Source organism: Callospermophilus lateralis, chromosome 2 (genome assembly GCF_048772815.1).
Source record: "Callospermophilus lateralis isolate mCalLat2 chromosome 2, mCalLat2.hap1, whole genome shotgun sequence".
Lineage (NCBI taxonomy): Eukaryota > Metazoa > Chordata > Mammalia > Rodentia > Sciuridae > Callospermophilus > Callospermophilus lateralis.
In genome coordinates, this window is record NC_135306.1 from 85,762,087 (window position 1) to 85,781,940 (window position 19,854).

At 41.5% G+C, this 19,854-nt stretch overlaps 1 protein-coding gene across 3 annotated transcripts in view; it reads left to right on the forward strand.

Moving 5' to 3' along the window:
* Nucleotides 1-19,854, forward strand: part of Dapk1 (death associated protein kinase 1) — a 180,552-nt gene that overhangs the window by 139,042 nt on the left and 21,656 nt on the right. For all 3 annotated transcript variants that reach the window (XM_076843530.2, XM_076843532.2, XM_076843531.2), the window contains exons 17-19: nt 747-944; nt 6,578-6,676; nt 10,224-10,301. In XM_076843530.2, coding sequence (XP_076699645.1) covers nt 747-944; nt 6,578-6,676; nt 10,224-10,301 — 375 coding nt within the window. The remainder of the gene's footprint in view (nt 1-746; nt 945-6,577; nt 6,677-10,223; nt 10,302-19,854) is intronic.

Consider the following 19,854-nt stretch of genomic DNA (forward strand, 5'->3'; position numbering starts at 1 on the left):
TGAGGCAGCTTTGCTCCTAGGGGACTTTTGATAAAATCTGAAGACATATTCTGGGTGTCAGCTAGGGTTGGGGCTTGCTACTGGCCTATAGTAGACCTAGACGAATCTTGTTCTGTTAAGCATCCTACAACTCAGAGGAGCCTCCGCAATGGAATTATCCTGCCCAAAACAACATTAGCACTGAGGTGCAGGAACTCTAGTACAGAAGAGTAATAGGAATGTTTTTGAACTCCCTAATAACTCTTGAAACTCAGCACATCCATTCTAGCAGGTAGAATAAATTTCCAGGCTGGGTTTCATGGGATGTGGAGGGTAAGCACATTACATCTGGTTCTCATATGTATGACAGCTGTCGAGCAAATAATTTCTTGTTGCTTTGTTAGTTTCCCCTAGTGTAAAATAAAACAATAAGCTCTCTGCTTAGGAAGTTAGTAAGTATTTCTAGGTAAATGTTTTTGAAAATGTTTTGATTTAGCAGGCCTTTGGAATACCAACAATTGTTTATGTCTTGTAAGTGCAGAGACAAAGAAATATAGGTTCTTTCTATTAATTGAACTGCACAAACCTAAATTAATCAAGCAGGTTGTCAGCTTAGGCTGTGATGATGATGCAGAAAAGCCTCTCCTGCCCTTCTAGAGCTAAGTTTATGACATTTTAATTCCTCCTTTAGGCTCTGTCCCAGGCTGGCAGGTAAGGTGTACCTCAGTGCTGCCCTCCTAAATGAAAGCTCTCATGGTCTGTTCCAGGATGGACACATTGCCCTTCATCTTGCTGTACGACGTTGCCAGATGGAGGTCATTAAGACTCTCATCAGCCAGGGGTGTTTTGTGGATTTTCAAGACAGACATGGCAACACGCCGCTCCATGTGGCCTGCAAGGATGGCAATGTGCCTATCGTGGTGGCCCTCTGTGAAGCAAATTGTAATTTGGACCTGTCAAACAAGGTAAGCGTGAGGAGAAGAGCCCTGCATTCCAACTGTGTCCACCCATCCTCCTGCTTCAGGATGTGGGCCATGTTTCTGTTTATACTCTTCATTGTTTAAGTAAATGTCTTTCATGTGCCATTTGTTGTTTTTTCCAAGAGGGTTCCATTTTAAGCTGTTTTACATGTGACATTTGAATAATCTCCTAGAATAGCAGAAAGTTGTTGCATTAATGAGTACTTCCTGCTTTGCTTGGATTCCCATTGGTGGTCATCTTGAATGAGGGTTTGTGTGTGTGTGTGTGTGTGTGTGTGTGTGTGTGTGTGTGTGTGTGTATGTCTCGCAGGCTCCTAGAGAGCAATCAGAGAATATGGTACAAAGAAAGGCATCTTTTCTAGGGCACTAAGTCTTCAGGAAATGCCTGATAAGATGATTTGGTTCCTAGGACCTTATATCTCTTCTGATCTTTCTCCATTTAGAGTTTTTTAGTTAAAATTTCCTAACATCTTTCTTTGTGTTAAATAAATTTTGGAAGACTGAGGGGATTTTATCATCTCATCAATAATAAAGAAATGAAAACAATAAATTGTGTACATCTATATTCATAAAAAATCTCATATGCAAATTTCTAGAGTAGGTTGCTGCCTTTTCTTTGTCCTGAATCCCATCTCAACTTTCATTACCAAATAAGATAGAACATTTGGATATTCATATTATTTTACCCCTGTAACTGTATAAAAGACCAGCACTGTTTTGTTATGATTATGTTAAAAACAAAGTCCATGTGCAATTGATTTTTTAATTGTGGAATATGTTTGTTTATAAATGGTATATACAGTGCCAGCAGGATTTTGTTTGATTTGTTGAGATAAAAGAATTAATATCTGAAACAGCTGGAAAATTATATTTCTACAGGAAAGTCATTCCTCCTGCATGTTACATGAGTACTTGTAATGAAAACTGAAGTTACTAATCTTGGTTTCAGCCATTTGCTGTTGGTTGATTTCTTGGTTTATCCCATTCTAGTCTTGCTAAGTGGTTATGTAAGTGGCTTACTGGGACAGCTGAATGTAATATCAAGTAGTAATGCAGCATCAAGACCCTGGCTTTCCTTCTAGTATTGCTTATGTGAATCAAAAGCAGCTTCATGGAAAATGATATACTTATTAGATCACCTTTAGATTTGGCCATTATATGCATAGTGGGCCTTCTGTGTGTACACTGTCTGGAAATGTAGCTCAGTGGTAGAGCATGACTAGCATGCAGGATGCCCTGGATTTGATCCCTAGCATTAAACAAACAAAAATCCTAGGGCATTTGGTGGAAACGTTTCTATATTTTTAGTATTGCAAATGGCTATGGTAGTAAAAAATAAATGTTGACACAAGGTTGTGTTTTTTTACTATATATGGCAAAGCAGTGGTATACAGAGGCATTCAATAGATGATTTTGTCATTGAATTAGGCTCGGTGCCGCAGTCTCTGGCTGGGCACAAATCACGAGCCTCCACACAGCTTGTAGATTCAAACAGCAATTCTTTATTCCCGAACTCACACCGGCCGTCTACAAACACGTTCTGGGGAAATCCACGTTCTCTGCCCAAATCCACACTCCACTGGGCTTCTGTCTCCCAAATATATTCTGTCTGACCCTAAGAACTCAAGAGGAACTCAGGCAGCAGGATACGCCCTATTCTAAACGGGGAACGCCCTAATCTCCTATTGGGAACACCCTAAACATGGATCCGCCCTGGTCCTTGAGCAAGGTAACCTTACATGCAATGTCGCTGCAAAATGTCCTATTTCCATGAGTCCTTCCACTAAAGAAACATGGGGGGTACGCTGGCAAGGAAATTGTCATACCTACTTGGCTGATGGCTCCCAGCAGCTCGGCTAGACTGAAAATCATTAATTCCATATTATTAGCCTCATGGAATCAGTGGCAAAGTTCAGACACTTAATGCCAAACCTATTTGGAGCAGAAATGCTGGTTATCCATAGATTTTCATTATGTTACACTTCAGACAGACTCTACAGTTGGACTTCGATGCTCAGATCCTTAGCACACCATAACTTTGTGTGGAAAAGAGATTTATTTATCTCACAGTTTTGCAGGCTGAAAGTCTAAGATCAGGGAACCATCTGGCCTGCTTCTGGTGAGGGTCTTCTGGCTGGATCATAACATGGTGGATATCATCATGTGGTGGGGTGGGAGGAAGAGAGAGAGAGAGAGAGAGAGAGAGACCGAGACCACATGGTAGAGAGGAGGCAAGAGAGAAGCTGACTGCTTTATAATAACCCATTATTGTAACCAATCTAGTCCTTTGAGAAATTAACAGAGATTAATGCCTATGACTAGAAACCTTCTTTCCAGTCACAGGCATTAATCCCTTCTGAGGGTGCAGCCCCAGTGACCTAACCACCTCCAGTAGACCTCACTCCTGAAATCTCTTAGTACTTTACAGTGGAGAGCAGAACTCCATCACATGAAACTTAGAGAGACAAAACTATATCTGAACCTTAGTACTCTTGTTTTTCTATTTTTTCTCCCCTCTTTTTTTTTTTTTTTTTTTTAAATAAAGAAAGGTAATAGAGGCTCTATAGAATGGTGTGCAGGAAAATAAAGGAAAGACATTATTTCTTCACCAAAGCACAACTAACCCACCTTTATGCATGTTTGTTCAAATAGGGGATTGTCAGTGTGGATATGGCATGGTGGCATCCACGTTCTCAAGCAGATTGTCACTCTTTCCTCAGGGTGTTGTTGTCTTGCCTCCTTCTTGCTAGATCACATTTCCCTAGAGACAAATTCTACCCATCACCAGCATGTGACAGTACCTTGTCACTACCTTTGATGCTCACCATAGTGAAAGACATTATTTCATGCTTCATTCTTCTCTTATGAAGGTCAGACAGTGACTGTTTAACACAGCTGTGTTGGAGATCACACAAGAGAAAAGGAAGGGACCACATAGAATGCATCGTCATGGATGTGTCATCCTTACTGTTTATATCTTTTGGCTCTTTTCATAAGCAACAACAGAGAAAGCAAGTTGCATGCACAGACAGAGACAGCACACACACACACACACACACACACTCACACACACACACAGAGAGCTGGGAATGTGAGAACTCCATGGCTGACAAGCACTGATTATAATATACACTTTTTGGTTAGTAAGATGCCAGCACTTAGGACCTTGTGGATAGGAGTGTGGATGATTCTGCCCCCCTGCTGCTTTTAGGCAGACAAGTACACATTCAAAAGTAGCAGTCCCTCACATTGTTGTCATGCTGGGACAGGGTTCTCAAGGTTCTGTAGAAACCCAGAAGCAATACTGTGAAAATGAAAGAAATCAGAGAAAGTTTTACAAAGGTGGTGACTTAAAATGGCTAGGGCTTTGACAGGTGAAGAGGTCAGGAGAGCCAATTTCAGACAGAGGAAATCATGTGTATATGTTGGTGACTGTAGGGGACATGACAATAGGGGACATGGTGAGGCTCTTTAGAGAGAAGGCAATGGGGGAAAGGAACATGCTGATACTAGAAAGAGATACTGGGTCCAGATAGCAAAAGGCCCAGAATACAGTGCTAAGAAGTACAAGTTCTGTTCCATCTAAAATTGGGGGCTTTGAAACTGTCAGTCATTGTTTGTCTCATTATTAGACTTCTCTTCATCATCTCTTTTCTATAAAACTATATAAATGTGTGTGTGTGTGTGTGTATGTGTGTGTGTGTGTGTGTGACTGTGTGTTTGTATATTTTTTTCATAAGCAAAATTACATCTTCTTTACATTTTATCTTCCAAACTTGTTTTCTTTCTCACACTAACTCCAGGATATTTCAAAGCTTAATATATGCTTTCTAAATGACTTTAGAGATGATGGTAAACAAAAGATGAACGTGTATACATAATGCAGTATCATTTAAAATGGCAAGAAGCTGGAATTCCCTGAAGTGTCTGTCCTCTGTGGGCTGGATAAATTAATCATTATGTAGTCCTGCACTGAGTATTATTCAGATATTCAAAAACATGTAATAGATTTTAGTTACAGATATGAAAAAGCATCTACAATCTATTGTTAGGTGAATAAAGCAAGTGATGTAGAGTATGACCATATCTTGGCTTTTGAAATTGTGTACCCTATATTAAAGATTCATAGATAAGAGCTTGGAAGGAAATGCACCAAAATGTTCAGTAGGGAGGGTTCTGAGCAGGGGAACCTGTGGAGGAAAGGTGAGTAACGCCGAGGATTCGTTTCTATATTGTTAGGATATTTTATTTTTTTCTTCAAACTAATATTTTATTAAGTACAGTGTCATTTAGGTACATTTATCTTTATAAAACTAACTTCCTTTTTTGGTAAAACTAGCCCCAAACTGCTGGCCCTTCCTAGGCAGCCCTTGAAATTCTGTGGTTGGCTCTTGGCCTTGCCATCCACTCCCACATCCCCCAAAGCTGAAAAATCTTCTGGGGTTAAGTGCAGTCTTGGATGGGGTTAGGTGCAGCTGGCTGGATCCATCATGCCTGCTTGAAACAGCAAGGTGTAAGGCAATTGATGTGAGGTCCTCTCTCCAGCAACCACACCTCTGTTAGAGCTGATGGGGGAGCAACTTCTTCCCCTCCTACCTGAAATATCAGTTCATCAGTTGGGCAGCATGCCCATCAGAACTTGTTTGTATATTTTAAAGGAGCATGTTTTAACTTCATAACAAAACAGATGTACAAATAAGCAGCATAAAACAGAGATTCCCAAACTTCATCAAATCACAACATCTTTAGAATCTCAGTAATTTCTATTTCCCCTTCCCCTAGGGCAAAAGAAATACTTTCTACCGATTAAGTAGTTTAGCCCGAACAACTTGGCAGCCATTGAGAAAAATAAAACATAAATTGAAAGGAAATTAATATTTTTATTTCATTCTCACTTAACGACAAGTAGTCAAAGGATGTTTGTGCCTTTTGGCACCAACTGTCTCATTCCCTGATCCACAAGGATTTTCTCATGATAATGGTTTCTTACCCCACCAACCACTAACCTCTTGCAAAGATATGATGGCATTGAAAGCAAAGCAATAGAATCTAAGGTGTAGACTCCTAACTACCTCAAAACTAGTAGTTCACTTGGTATCTGAACCTGGTGGCTACCTAAGATATTTTTCAGCACTCCTGTGAATTTACCGCTATGCCCTGAGGTCCTATGGCATGCAGTTTGGGAACCACGCCTATCAACAGTGAGCAGTGAGCATGCCTTTCATGTTTCAGCTCAGTAGATTGTCTTCAATAACTGTCCTTCCATCTCCTCTTCCCTTGCTGTGTCTAAATTAGAACTGTGATGCAGATATTGCTGGGACTTTGAGTCTGTCACATCCTGTCATCACAATAGGAAACTTAATTTTAGCTTGCTCTTTAATCCTTTGTAGTTGTATTTTGAAATTACTCTTTAAACAGTAAAGTACTTGAAAATGGTCTGCCTGGCTGGCCTGCCTCTGTGGGAGATGATTCCTCCTCGTGCCCAAGGTTCCTCTACCTAATATGGTCTCCTGGAATACATTCCCTAGATATTTTCCTCAACAATAACAAAATATGAACCAAAGGGTCTCATGAACAATAACCCTGAGATCTGTTTTGATATTTTTTTCTCTTTCCAGTATGGGCGAACGCCTCTACACCTTGCAGCCAACAACGGGATCCTGGACGTAGTCAGGTACCTCTGCCTGATGGGAGCCAATGTGGAGGCGTTGACCTCGGTGAGTACTGCAGCTTTTGGCAGGAAAGAGTTGTTGGAAACTTCTTGTGCCTCAAGGGTGTGAGGGGAAAGGTATTGCTTGGCAACTGCATTCTAGAGCAGACAAGCTGCTATTAAGCTTTAACTCCTCCGGCTGCAGTTACGTAAACATTTGCCCACACAAACTCAGTTTAATATCTGGTTAATGTTTCATCCTATTCTCATTTCAACAGGCCCTGCTCTGCCAGAAATTCCCGCTGGTTCTCACTGGCCATTTGTTTTCTCTGTTACACAACAGTGCCGCTGCAATTTTGATTACTTGTGTGTGTTTCCCTTTTCTAAATGCTCACCCTCTACCCCAGGGCACTGGAGCCTCCTGGTCCTTTAGAAGGAGCTAGAGGAAAAAGCAGCCATCCTAATGAACAGGGTTCTACTGTTTGCCGCCTGAGGCCAGACTGCCTTGAGGCAAGGAGCGGCTCTTTATAGCTTAAAGAGCTCACCTCTGCTGCTAGGTCTCCAAAATGGTTTTAAATAAGACTTACTCAGTTTTCTCACTCCCCAGTTCAGATCTAGTACCTCCTAAGTAGAAGAAATTCTTTGATTTACATTTCATGAACTACCAAAGAGGACAATAGTTAGGACAATAAGATAATGTCTTCTTACTGCTGTGAAATATCATTTGAGTTGGTGGTGGCTGAGCAGTGGGTCAACTGTCTTGCATGGGAGAGTCCTGAAACTCACAGATTGAAGCACTGCTGACATAGGTAATTCTCTAAGGTCAAGTGCTATTTTTCAATATGGTGGCCCATTTCAGGTCCCTGAGGCTGGAAGTAGAGCTTCATATCTTGGAATTCATCAGAGGATTAGCAAACCATTATCTAGCCCATTGCCTGTTTTTGTAGATACATTTTATTGAAACACTGCCATTCCCATTCATCTAAGTATTGTCTCTGATTATGTGCTACATACAATATTAGAGATGAGGAGTTGCAACAGAGACCCCAAAACATGTATGATGTGGTGTTTTATAGGAAATGTTTGCTGACCTCTGTAGGATATTGCCTCCCTGACCGTGTTCATGTTTTTACGAAATTATTCTCTTTCCAAAAGTAATGAATCTGTTGTGTGCAGTGTTGGCTCTGAGTTGTGCTTTCTCTGCAGGCCTAGTTATTATCAGTACTCTACATGGGATTGGTCCTCTTCTAAGGGCACTTCCTAACCCACTGAAAATCACACATGATGCAAAATACACTTCCTGCTGTGCATGGACCAGGGTCTGATGCTCCATTATCAACTCCACCCAACCCCCGCCCAACCATAATTGTGGAATATTGTCTACTTACTTCATAATAAAGCATTTTTATGGGAAAAGAAAAATATTTAAAAAAGTATTGAAGTTACCTCATTGCTAGCTTTGAAGTTGCCAGCAGATGACCTCTGCAAAATCCAGCAGTGTGGGCTCTCAGCAGTCCCAACCTCTAGAGGAGCTCACCTCCAGCTTCCACTGCTGTTCCCACTGGTTCCAGGTGCTCATAAAGCCCTACTCAGTGCCTCTAAGTTATTCATTCTACAAACACCTAGCATATACTCTAACAGGTAGTGCTAACAGGATTATAATAGCAATAAGATATGTGTGTTCCCTCAGAAACTTCTGGAAAATGGGGGGAGTCTCGACCAAAGAATCCCAATAGCTAATATTGTGACAGGAAAGTAGGGTTCCAAGGGAATTGAGGGGGTCAGAGCCTCTTCCTGAAGGAATCATTACCTGGAGTGTGAAGACTGAGTGGCAGGAAGTGGGCAGAGAAATGTGGAAAGCACTGAGTGCTGTGAAGAACTGGGGAAACACAGCATGAAGAATCCCCAGGCAGGTGGAGGAGTGAGCTGGGCTGGCGTGTGCCCTGCTCTTCTGGCCAGGGAAAGGTGGGAATCTTCCTGTGACAGCAGGGGATAGCCTGTTACTATTTTGAACAGGGAGGGGTATGATCATTTAGATGGGACTTCCATGCAAAGTACATCACCAAGAGAAGAAAAACTTCCAGGTCTTGTCTTTGATCCCCGCTGACCTGGAGAGCACCAGTCTTAGACCATCTTCTGAAGGCCCCAGTCACCTGTGCCCGTACTTTCCTGCCAGGCCTGCTCTTTTTCTTCCTCAGAGTTCAGTCTCTGTGAAGGCTTTCACATATCAGTAAAGGAACCAGAAGAATCAATAAAGGAACCAGATGATTTGGTATGAACCACTTTCTGGGGATGTGGTGTCCCCTAAGGCACCTGATTCACCCCAGAACAAATGAGAAGTCTTCACCTGCCCATTTCAGAACTTTAAGGAAGGAACTTGACACATTTCAGAACTTTAAAGAAGCAAAGTAGTCCTGCTTGGGAAGCATCCTTCCTCTGGAGCATCCATCTGAGCTCCATCCTCAGCCTGAGATAGGGGTCCTCAGCCTGGCAACTTTGACCCCCACTGGAAACTTGAAACTATCTGGAGACATTTTTGGTTGTAAACAAAATCAGAGTTAGGGGATGCTACTGGTACCTTGTGGGTAGAGCCAGGGGAGCTACTAAACATTCAATAAGGTGTTGGACACCCCTGACAACAGAAAATTTTCTAGTCCAAATGTTACAGTGCTGAGATTGAGAAATGTTGGGCTAATGGGACCCCTTGCATGTCTCAGAGAGTAAGCGGAGTTGAGGAATTGGGAGGTTTCCAGGTAGACAGATTTTGGGCGTTCCTGTGGTTATACAGGGATGGAAATTTAACTGTTCGTTGTTGATAAATATTGATGAAGAAAAAGCAAGGTGAACTTGATTTGTTTGAAAATTGCTTCCATCATTTAAACTTTTAAATTTTGAATGATCTACAAAACTGAAACAGAATAATCCACTAAGCAATTATATCCCTCTTGGTGATATGGGCACAGTGACAGCTCCTGCCTTCCACGGGTGATGCCAAGGGTTCATGCATGCAAAGCACCAAGAACTGGGTCTGGCATAGCTTATCAGAAGGTTCTCAATTAATGTTAGCCCTTATGCATACTCATGGTATAAAAACAAATAAATTCATTCAGTATGAAACTGAGGTCTTACGAAGTCTCTAAAAATCTTTAAATCAAAATTGTTTAAGCCTTTTCTTTGGTATGCACAGGGATTGCCAGGAATTGCCAGGAGCCAGCATCATTTGAGGGCTCAGTTGAGGACTGTTAAGACATTAGCTTGCACTAACTAGAATTTAGCACCTAATAATATTCTTGGTCGTCTTCCTGATTGAAGAGAGGGGCTCAGGATGGAATAATCAGCCAACTGATGCATTTTGATTAACACCCATGGGGGTTGAGACATCTCTTTGTTATACCCCAAGACATCACGCAGTGATTGTTCCTCTGTCTTGTCTTTTCCTGGACAACCAAATAAGGATTCTCCAGATAAAGAAACACAATAGGACATACTTTTTGTTTACCTGATTTGCTACTGATGTCTGTTACTTTTCTACCTCAGACCCACAGATTAGGTGTGTGGAAGACACATACAGCTGTGTTTTGCACAAAAAGAAACTTGTAATTTTTCACCAACAGGATGGAAAGACGGCAGAGGATCTTGCTAAATCAGAACAGCATGAGCACGTGGCTGGTCTACTTGCCAGACTCCGAAAGGTGAGAAATTCTGTTCATCTATAAGAAATTCCGTTTGTTTGTTTGTTTATTTTCTGTGGTGCTGGGGATTGAACCTAGGGGCTTGCACGTGATAGGTAAGAGTCCAACCATTGAACTACCTCCCCAGCTCTCTACCTGTTCTTATTTTAAAAATTCTCAGACTTCCCCACGTTAATTATTAGAGTGAACAGAAGGAAGCTTTGGACATAGGTTTTAGCAAGAGTCCTATGGTTTGCACATCAATTTGGTATAAGTACATAAGCTCCCCATTTGAGTTCTTCATCCAGAGGTAGGCTTGAAAAATAATTTGACTTTTTAACCATTGCTGTGTCTGGTCTTTATCCTGTACTAACCATTTCCATAAAGTAGAGGGGAAATGAGAAAGATGACTGCTTTTTTCCTGTGTTTTGAGTTTCCAGGAATCACTTATGCTCCTGTTTATCAAACATTGTTACTCTGAGGTTTATAGAAACATGATAAAAAATAAGTAAATGCAGATGTACCCTTTGCAGCCTACCTCATACATAGCAATTTCATCAAGAGTTTTCAAAATAGACCCTTTAAGCTAGGAACCTTGTTGTATGCACAAAATGTTCACTTTGGTGTTATTTAAATTGAAGAGGTCTTAGTTGGAAGAGTAAAATGCATAGAGAATTCCTGGGCTTCAAAGTAAAAGATAAATTCTATGCACATTATACTTCCTACTATGTTAAAATGCTTACAAAGAAAATAACAGTCGTATCTTTTATTTTTGTTATTGTGAGTTAACATTTTTTAAAAACACTACTGTATAGCTCCAAGTTTCCTCTAATGATCATGAAAATAATTTTCACAAAACAAATATTCTACAGAAATAAATAGATAAATTAGTTGATTGTCCAAGACATGCTCTGGATACCCCACAATGTTCCTGACATATAGCCCAAAGAGTACCTGCCACAGAAAGTTTGTTGTCATACCTTTGACGTCCACTAGAAGATTGAATTTTCATAGTTGTCCCATGGTCTTGGAGGAAGGTTATAGATTGTAGTAGTTTCTTTCTTTGTATGGAATTTAGATTTGGAAATAGCCAACTGTTTCAAGTGTATATATATATATATATATATATATAATTTAAAACCCTTTGAAGTTCACCTGATGGAGAGAGAATGTCATGGATTGTTATTTTCACACCTCTCTGCTTTTGATACTGTGAGGGGCCACAAAGGCACCAGGTAGATGTTGGGTCAACTCCTGGGCCACTGGAGTAACTCCATTTCCCCTCTTTTCTCAAGATTCAAGAGAAAAGTCTAGAAAAACTTCCCCAGCCTAACTCACCTGTTCATACAGGACACAAGTAAAGTCATTGTTAGCTAAGTGTTTTCTTGCTTGTGCACTGTGGACTGTCCTTCTGTGAGTGGCAATTTAGACTAGAAAGACAGAAAACTTTTTGTTTACAAGCAAAATAAGGTAGATAATGAACTTTTAACATGAAATTTCCTAATTTTTAAATTCATCTTATTGAAGCAATGTCAGCAGCCTAACAGAACATAGCCCCGGTCCCTGTTTGCAATTTCTGTTTTTTGCTGGATTATATAGTTGGTAGCCTTATGTCGGCTGTAGAATCTTATGTTTATAGACAGACTGTTCAGATAAAAGGACTATTTTCAATTGGTTACCCACCATCTACCAATAGTAGACTGGTGCCAGGCGCCACCCACACACCTATAATCTTCGAGACTCAGGAGGCTGAGGAAGGAGGATCGAAAATTCAAGGCCAGTCTCAGCAACTTTATGACACCCTGTCTCAAAAAAGACTGGGGATGTAATTCAGTGACAAAGTGCCCCTGGGTTCAATCCCTGGTAAAAACAAACAAACAAACAAACAAACAAACAAAAAACCACGAAAGTTATGCTGGTTTTTCCACAGGGTGGATAAGCACAGATTATTGGCCACTAACTACTGGGTCTCTCTAGTGTCCACTGGTAGAAAGTACACTTAACTAAGACTAAAAAAGGGTTTTGGGAATAGGCATACCACTTTCATTGCATATGTAAATTTGCATGGTAAGGTATTTCTTAGATTTCTAAAACACCACAGAGAGATTTCAGCTCCCCTGCAGCCCCTGGTCTAGCTAGGATTTCTGAAGATCAGTGTTGTTCCTTCCCAGATGTTTGCTGGCCTTGCTCAGCTCCCACAGAGGGCAGCACTTTTTACACTTAGGCAGTCTGGAAAATGCAGTGGCTTTGTTCACACTTGGCCTGGAATGCTGATCACCATCTCAGAAACTCCCATGGGAATGTGCAGTCAGCTTATCTTTTAAGCAAAAATTAGCTGAAAAATCATGGCTTCCAATAATCCAGCACAGGAGACAACTTCCTTTGGGAGAGAGATAGATATTTTATAGCACTCTGTTGTGTTTTGCTGCCATCTCCTTCTAGGAATGGTCTTTTCTTTCATTTAAAAATAGATTGCCAGGCTGCATGCAAACCCAGATGTTCATGGCAAAAACAGACTTGAAAAAATGAGTAAATTACTCAGGGGGAAAAAAAATTAAAAAAAGACATAAAAGGAGAGCATCAAAATAATGCCAGGTTTGGACTGGGATTGGTACAGTAAAAGGTCTTTCTCCCTTAATCTATTACCAAATTTTCTGCACCATTCTTAGATTATTTCTATAATTAAAATAAATAAAAGAAGCCTGTGGAGTGCTCCATCCATGTGTTTTAGGAAAGGGTGGCTGTTTTCCAGCTTAGAATTTTGAATTTAATATGATGTGCGTTCCTGCACTGTCTCAGTTTCTCCTATTGATTGTCACCATTGTGCTTTTGATATCTGAGTTTTAGAAAGAATGCTGGGAGGGGGAATATTATAATAGTTAGTATTTTACCATTATCCTGTGATTTTTCTCCAAAGGAAAATCAACACAAAAAACATTAATTTTAATGCTCCTGATTGAAAGACATTATCTTTCTTGCACTTAGAACCCAAGGAAAAAGTCCCCCCTTTCTTTTCTCTTTGAGAGGCACAATACAGGCTCGCAGTGAAAGAGTGGAGACTTGGGTGTACAACAGCCTGGGTTCCCATTCCCTCCTTTCGAGGGTCTTGCTGAGCAACCCAAGAGCTTACAAGCTCTTTGTCTCTGTGTCCCCTTTTGTCCAGTGGAGTAAGTGTGGTGCCATCTCCCAGTAAGGGTCAGATGGGTTGCTATAAATGATGTCCTGAGAACAGTACCTGCACACATAATTGCCAAGTGTTTGCAGTCGTGTTTGACTGTAGAGCACTGTAGTCAGGCCCCTGTAGAGCACTCTTGGAGTAGATGTTAAGGCGTGGCAATTGTGGTGGGGACCCAGCAGATTCATCTGTGATAGCAATCATTTTTAACTCTCAGTATGTTTGGCCAGCACTGTAATTTTACAATAGTCCCATGGTTCACAGAGGAGGATGTTCCTGAGGGAAGTCTGGCATCCAAGAGGGTGAGCAACATGCTAATAAGTGCAGAGCTGCAATTGAGTCCTGAGGTAACAGTCTCTGCTTTTAGGGCCTTTCAGCCAGCACAGGGCTGCTGTGGTGTAGATGCCTTACCACTGAGCACAATGGTCTTTCTAGATACCTTGCTGAGCCTGTGCAGAGCCGCCCTGCCTTGAATCAGATCACACATTGTCTCCCAGTGGGGTGGGCCAGGCTTCTGTTACCTTCAGCAGCATCTTCTTCTTCTAGAATTCCTGTTCTTTTGTATTTATTTACCTTCGCCTTCCTTCAAATCACTTGACTTCAGAATCCTGATGAGCCAGAAGAGGAGGAGTGATCTGCTGAGCATTTCTAATTGCATTCTATCTTATTTTGGCTTTTGTTATTTGAATATTTTTAGAATAAGTCCCAAAATAAATAACTAATTGACACTTAGGTACACCTGGATTCTAGAATTTGAATATTGGAAATGATCAAGCTGTGAAAACAGCATCCTTGGAGACTATATGGGGATGAGGGTTGTAGGTTGCAGTGGGAGCAGCCAATACCTGCTGAGAAAGCCAAGGCAATATATAATTTGCAGTTATAATTTGGGTCACCTGGTGGAAGAGACTCTCCACAACCAGGATACAATGGGGTTCCAGAGAGAAGAGAATATATTACACTTCGGATCATTTAATATCATTTTTCTGTCAATGATATTTTTCCTCAATATTTTCCAGTGTCTCTTATATGTGTGCCATTGGTTTTTTTTTTTTTTTGGTGGCAGGGATGTCCTGCCTTTTCAGGATGTTTCTGGTCCTTGGCCTCCATGCATCTAACATCATAGCATTCTTTCTCCACCTTCATTGTGAAAATGAACAAGCAAAAACAAAACAAAATAAACAAACAAACAAAAAAATCCTGCCTCTACACACTCCCTGACATCCCTTTGCTGGTACCACCTTCTGTAAGTCACCATAGATTGATCCAGAACACATTCATGGGAGAAATCATTATCTGGGAAAGCCAGGGTGTCACCATTCTATTTAGTTTCCATGGGGGCCAATTAACAAAACCAATGCCTCCTATGTTTTCACCTCTCATCAGTTGACATTGCCTAGGAATGGATTTTTGAGCATTTGCTGGGTTTGGCTTTTGAAAATGATAAACAGATCCCGTTTTTTTTATGTGCCAGCAGAAGAAGGTAGAAGAGCAGGAGAGGTGTTTTCCTTTATTAGATAATGCAAGGGTTGACCCATGGGGTCATAGAGTTTGTAGTTAGTGTATTCAAGGGACCCAAGTGAGCCCCCCACCCAACTCTGGGCGGTGTGGGGTCTGAGGGATGGCCAGGCTGTGAAGAAGGAATAATATGGGGAAGGGCTGATCCGTGTAGTTTACTCTGGTTCAATTCAACATGGAGTGAATTGGGGCAGTGGCTGCTGGAACCTGTGGTTTTGTCCCTGAGAATGGTCTATCCACATCTCTTCCCAACTTGGTGACATGACAGTAGGGTCTTGAAGTCAGCCCTGGTGGAGCATTTACACCCCAGAAATCAGAAATCCTGCAAATCAGGTTTCCACTTTCCCGTTGAGCTAGCTTACCAGGACACTCTTCCTTTGGGTGTTTCTGGAAGCCCCCACAGTTTTACTGTGACTGGCAGTTGCCAACTTATAACAAAAAGGATGTTCCCCCTTTTACTCTATCCTGTGCAGCTCCTGCCCTTTCAGCCCTGTAAACCTATTCAAAATTGTGATTGCTTAGCCTAACCCAGTTCTTCTAGAAAAAGATGGGATTCTTGTCACCATAGGCAAGGAGAGGGCTACATTTAGAGCTTGCATTGGACTCCATTTTTACTAAATCTGTCCCTGCAAGTCCCATTCTTATCTGATCTTAAAATAATAGTTTCAGGGTTTTGGTGAGTTTGCCTATTTTAGTTTGATTTTTGTTCTAATCAGATTTTCCATAAGCTGATATTAATGTAGTTTACTTTTGCTAAGCCTAAGCCTAGACGGTGGAGAGGTGTCCAGGAATAGTTTGGAAAATAGGACTATATTGGGAGTTGCCCAGAATTAAAAATTCACCATGAGTAAACTGCATTTGCATAACTAGGAGTTGCTGCTCTCTTCCATCTGTTCTAATTGCATTCTGTCACATGTGGAAGCCATATCACCTCTTGGTGCTCTTATCTGGGTTTCTCAGATTGTGGATGGTTTTCCCTGTCACCCTGCAGAGGTTTAGTCATCTCTTCTGATGAGAACATGAAAGCTAAATTGCCAGAAGAAAAAGGTGCTGGAAAAAAGGACACTGGAAACCCAAAATTTCACCAGGATGCAAAGAGCAGTGCAGTTACCTAATAATATCCATGTATGCATGCATTTAAAAGATAGCCCAATGTCTGTGTATGCCAGCCAGATCTCCCCAGGACCCAGCACTGGAGATTTCTCCAATGAACTCAAGAGAACACAGTGAACACAAAACAGAAGGGAAAAGATCCAGTCAGTGAACAAATAAGAAAACAATATTCAGTATGAGATAGATCGGGGGTTGGCAAATAGTGGCCTAAAATCCAAAGCCAGTCCACCACCTATTTTTGTAAGTAAAGTTTTATTAGAACCTAGCCTTAACTCTTTGTTTACTCTTTTCAGTGGCTTGTTTGCATACAGGACAGAGCTGCAACCAGGACTATCTGTCCTTTACAAAATGATTTGCTGCCCCCTAGTGTATGTGCTTTGCAGGGGATTAAATAGATGAATGAATTGATTCAGTGTTTTGAGGGGGCAGGGAGCTGTTGTTCCCTGGTTGATCAGCAAACCTGGGAGAAGCCAGCCAGAGGGAGGGTTGGAGAAAGCAGAGAGAGAATAGTGGGTGCAAAAGGCCTGGGGCCTGAGAAAGTAAGAGTTAAGTTTCTTCAAAGGAAAAACAGGAAAGGAGGCTGACTGGTCCAGGGCTTAAGCTTGAGCACTGTGGTGCTGTCAGTGAGTGATGCCTGATAGGACTGGAGAGGAAGCACAGCCTATGAACCTTGATGAGAAGACTGGTTTGGCCCAGCATTGTGAAACAAGCTGGTGTTAGACCTGATTGGTTTGGAAATCTCCTCTAGCTGTTCAGGCTGCAGTGTCAGGGTCAGGAGGAGGAGCAAAGGACCCTGGTAGGAGGTGATCTTGGAAACCAGGTGAGATGTGTTGATACTTGGTTGGGGATTGTCAGGGCTCTATTATTATAAAACCTTGGATATAAATACAAGTGGAAGCTCATATTCCTGTATATATTTTCAAAGTGAACGATTAAAGCTAAGAAATAGGTAAATGTAACATGTCCTAAAAGTACACCTTTATGACCACCTGGAAAATTCTAGTTCAGAATTCTGCACTACTAATAGTTAGGAACTATATTTTCTTCCCAACCCAGTTTTTTGGTATGCAGTGAGGGGAGTGCTTACTCACTCTTGGACACCCCAGGCCTCATGTGTGTTCCAGTCACAGAGACTTCAGGGGACACGCACAGCAGAATATTTCAAGGCCAAATTTAGATAACACAAAATTCCCAGCTGTTCACTCTCCCGGGGGTGTTTCTAGGATAAGCTCCTACCTGGACTATCCATTGAGGACCAGACCAATCCCGGTCTCAAGGTGGTGTTGTGGCTCCTTAATAAAGTTTGACCATGGGTAGAATTTTGTGCACCCTTCCAAACAAATTAATTTTTATAGCACTTTCTAGAACTACCCTAGAATTTTTCCTGTTGAGTTGGAGACTCTGGATTGATGAAAACCACCTTCCTAGGGAGAGGACTCTGGACCTTCCTGTCCTTGCTGCGCCATCTTGTGGCAATATGTGAAAGTTCACCCTCAGCCCTTGAGATTTCGGAAACCTATCATGGAAGGTTAAGTCAAATTGACTTGTGTTTAGATTCTCCAAGGTTCTCAGTGAAAAGGATACGAGGTCTTGGATTTCTTTAGAAGTGAAAAGATCCAAGGATATTTTGCTTTTCCTTGCTTTTCTTAACCTTTTCTTAACCTCTGTCTTCTCAGAGCCAAGGTTAATGGCAAATGGGTCCATCTCATCCCAGGCCAACAGCTCTTGGTGGAAAGGGCAGGATGCACCAGGTAGATATAAGAAGGTACTGGGCACAGGACAGGAGGGAAAGTGGCACAGTGGCCCCTTTCATGTTCTAAGCCTTTTGATAATATTAATTCTGCCTATCCAAGAGCAAGGTAGATCTTTCCATCTTCTAAGTTCTTCTTTGATTTCTTTTTTTTAGTGTTCTATAGTTTTCATTGTATAGATCTTTTACCTCTTTTGTTAAGTTGATTCCCAAGTATTTTATTTATTTATTTTTTTGAGGCTATTGTAGTTGGGGTAGTTTTCCTTTCTGAGGATTTATCAGCCTTTTGAAAGCCTTTTTCTGCTTGTTATCCATTGGTTCCCATTTGAAAAGTTAGATTGTATGTGTGTTTGATTGTATGATTACCTAGAATTGAGGACATCATAAAAGCCAGGCTTATTTCTGGGGTAAAATAAGATTTTTGTGAGGACAGTTACTTTTGGGGAAACAGCATGTGAGCTTGTGACTGATTCTGAGATGGTGCATCCCTCTTCAGGTTATGGCTCATCTTTCAAATAAACAGTATCTCTGAGAAAGAACAGAAGCCCACATAGCTTCCTGGGATGCAGAAGATTACTCACACTGAAGCCAGAAAATGGAATGAGGTGCTAAAATGATATATGCTTTCTGCCTATGAAAATCCAGGCAGAGAGGATCTTTCTCATTTTACCTGATTCTTTTATTGTCATTACTTATAAGTCTACTTAAAATCAAGATGTCCCCAGAGGCATGTGACCCTTGAGACAATATACAAATGAGGCAGTGTCTTCCCAGGGCATGAACTGTGTACTGCTTGGAAGGTCTTTAATTCCTCTATCTCCAGCACACAGCTTTGAGATTCTGCCTTTAATTTTTACATCCTTATTTACTCCTTTCTCCCCCTGCTACTGAAGGGGATAAGAAAGATAAAAGACCTTGTGGTAAATCCTGCTTTTTCCTATGGCTGCTGGGGCAAGTGCTTTGGCCCTTTGAATTTTATCTCCTTATCTGAAAAGGAAGATGATGGTATTATTCAAAAACATTTCTTGGAGGTTTATATAAGAGATGTGAGCAAAAGCACATGAGCTGGAAGATGTCATGTACATGGAAGTTACGGCTGCAGACTGGAAGTGCATCTGTCTCAATTGTTTTCAGCCACTGGAACGCCTCTGTTTTTACTCAGGACATGGACACTCAAATTGCCAATAGTTGTGAACCCACCACTGTCCCTCATGGAATCTGAAATAGTAAGCTGTATTCTCAGAATATGCAAGGCATAGACATAACTTGCCCTCAGCCTATAAGTCAATCTGTAGTATTGGAACCACTTTTTGAAGCTACACAGGGCCAGCAGTGTGTGTCGATTACTGTGATTCAAGTCTTCTGAGAGTGGAAGAATGTACTCCTGAAGAATGGATGAGCTGCCTCATTCCTTCACACAGGATGGGAGTGTTTGCCAAGGTGCCATGTGTCAATAACCTTGGAGCACAAAAGAGGCAGAAAGGAGCTGAATCATGACACAGGTTCTTTACCTGTGACAAGTGCCCCATGGAGTTTAAACTGAAAGCAGGGTTTCTGCCTTCCCCTCTGTCTCAGGTCAAGTAGACACCAATTGGTACAAGGGATTTCAGCATGACTGAGTTGTGTGTCTTGGACTAGGTAGAGTGTTTCCTTCTGCTTGCTGCTCTGCTCACAATGGAAGGTGGTTGCAGTCCGTACAAAGTGGCTGCAGCTCAGGTGCTTCCATCTGATGGAGGTGCAGGCTGGCTGCTGTCCAAAAGGAAGATGAAGGGCTGATTCTGAAGGCTAAACTAGAATGAAAGAAGGTAGAATTTCTGCAGTGGGTCAGTGGCTCCTCAGCCACATGGGCTTATCAACATCTATAAATGGCACTGGGGAGAACCCCAGTCCTTATTTATTCCAGCCGATTGAGTGACCTCCCTGGTGGTACTACTTTCACAATAGTACCTTGTCAGCCCCCCACCTTTTTTTTTTTGACTTGGGTGATAAATCAGGAGAAATAATGGTGGAACACCCAG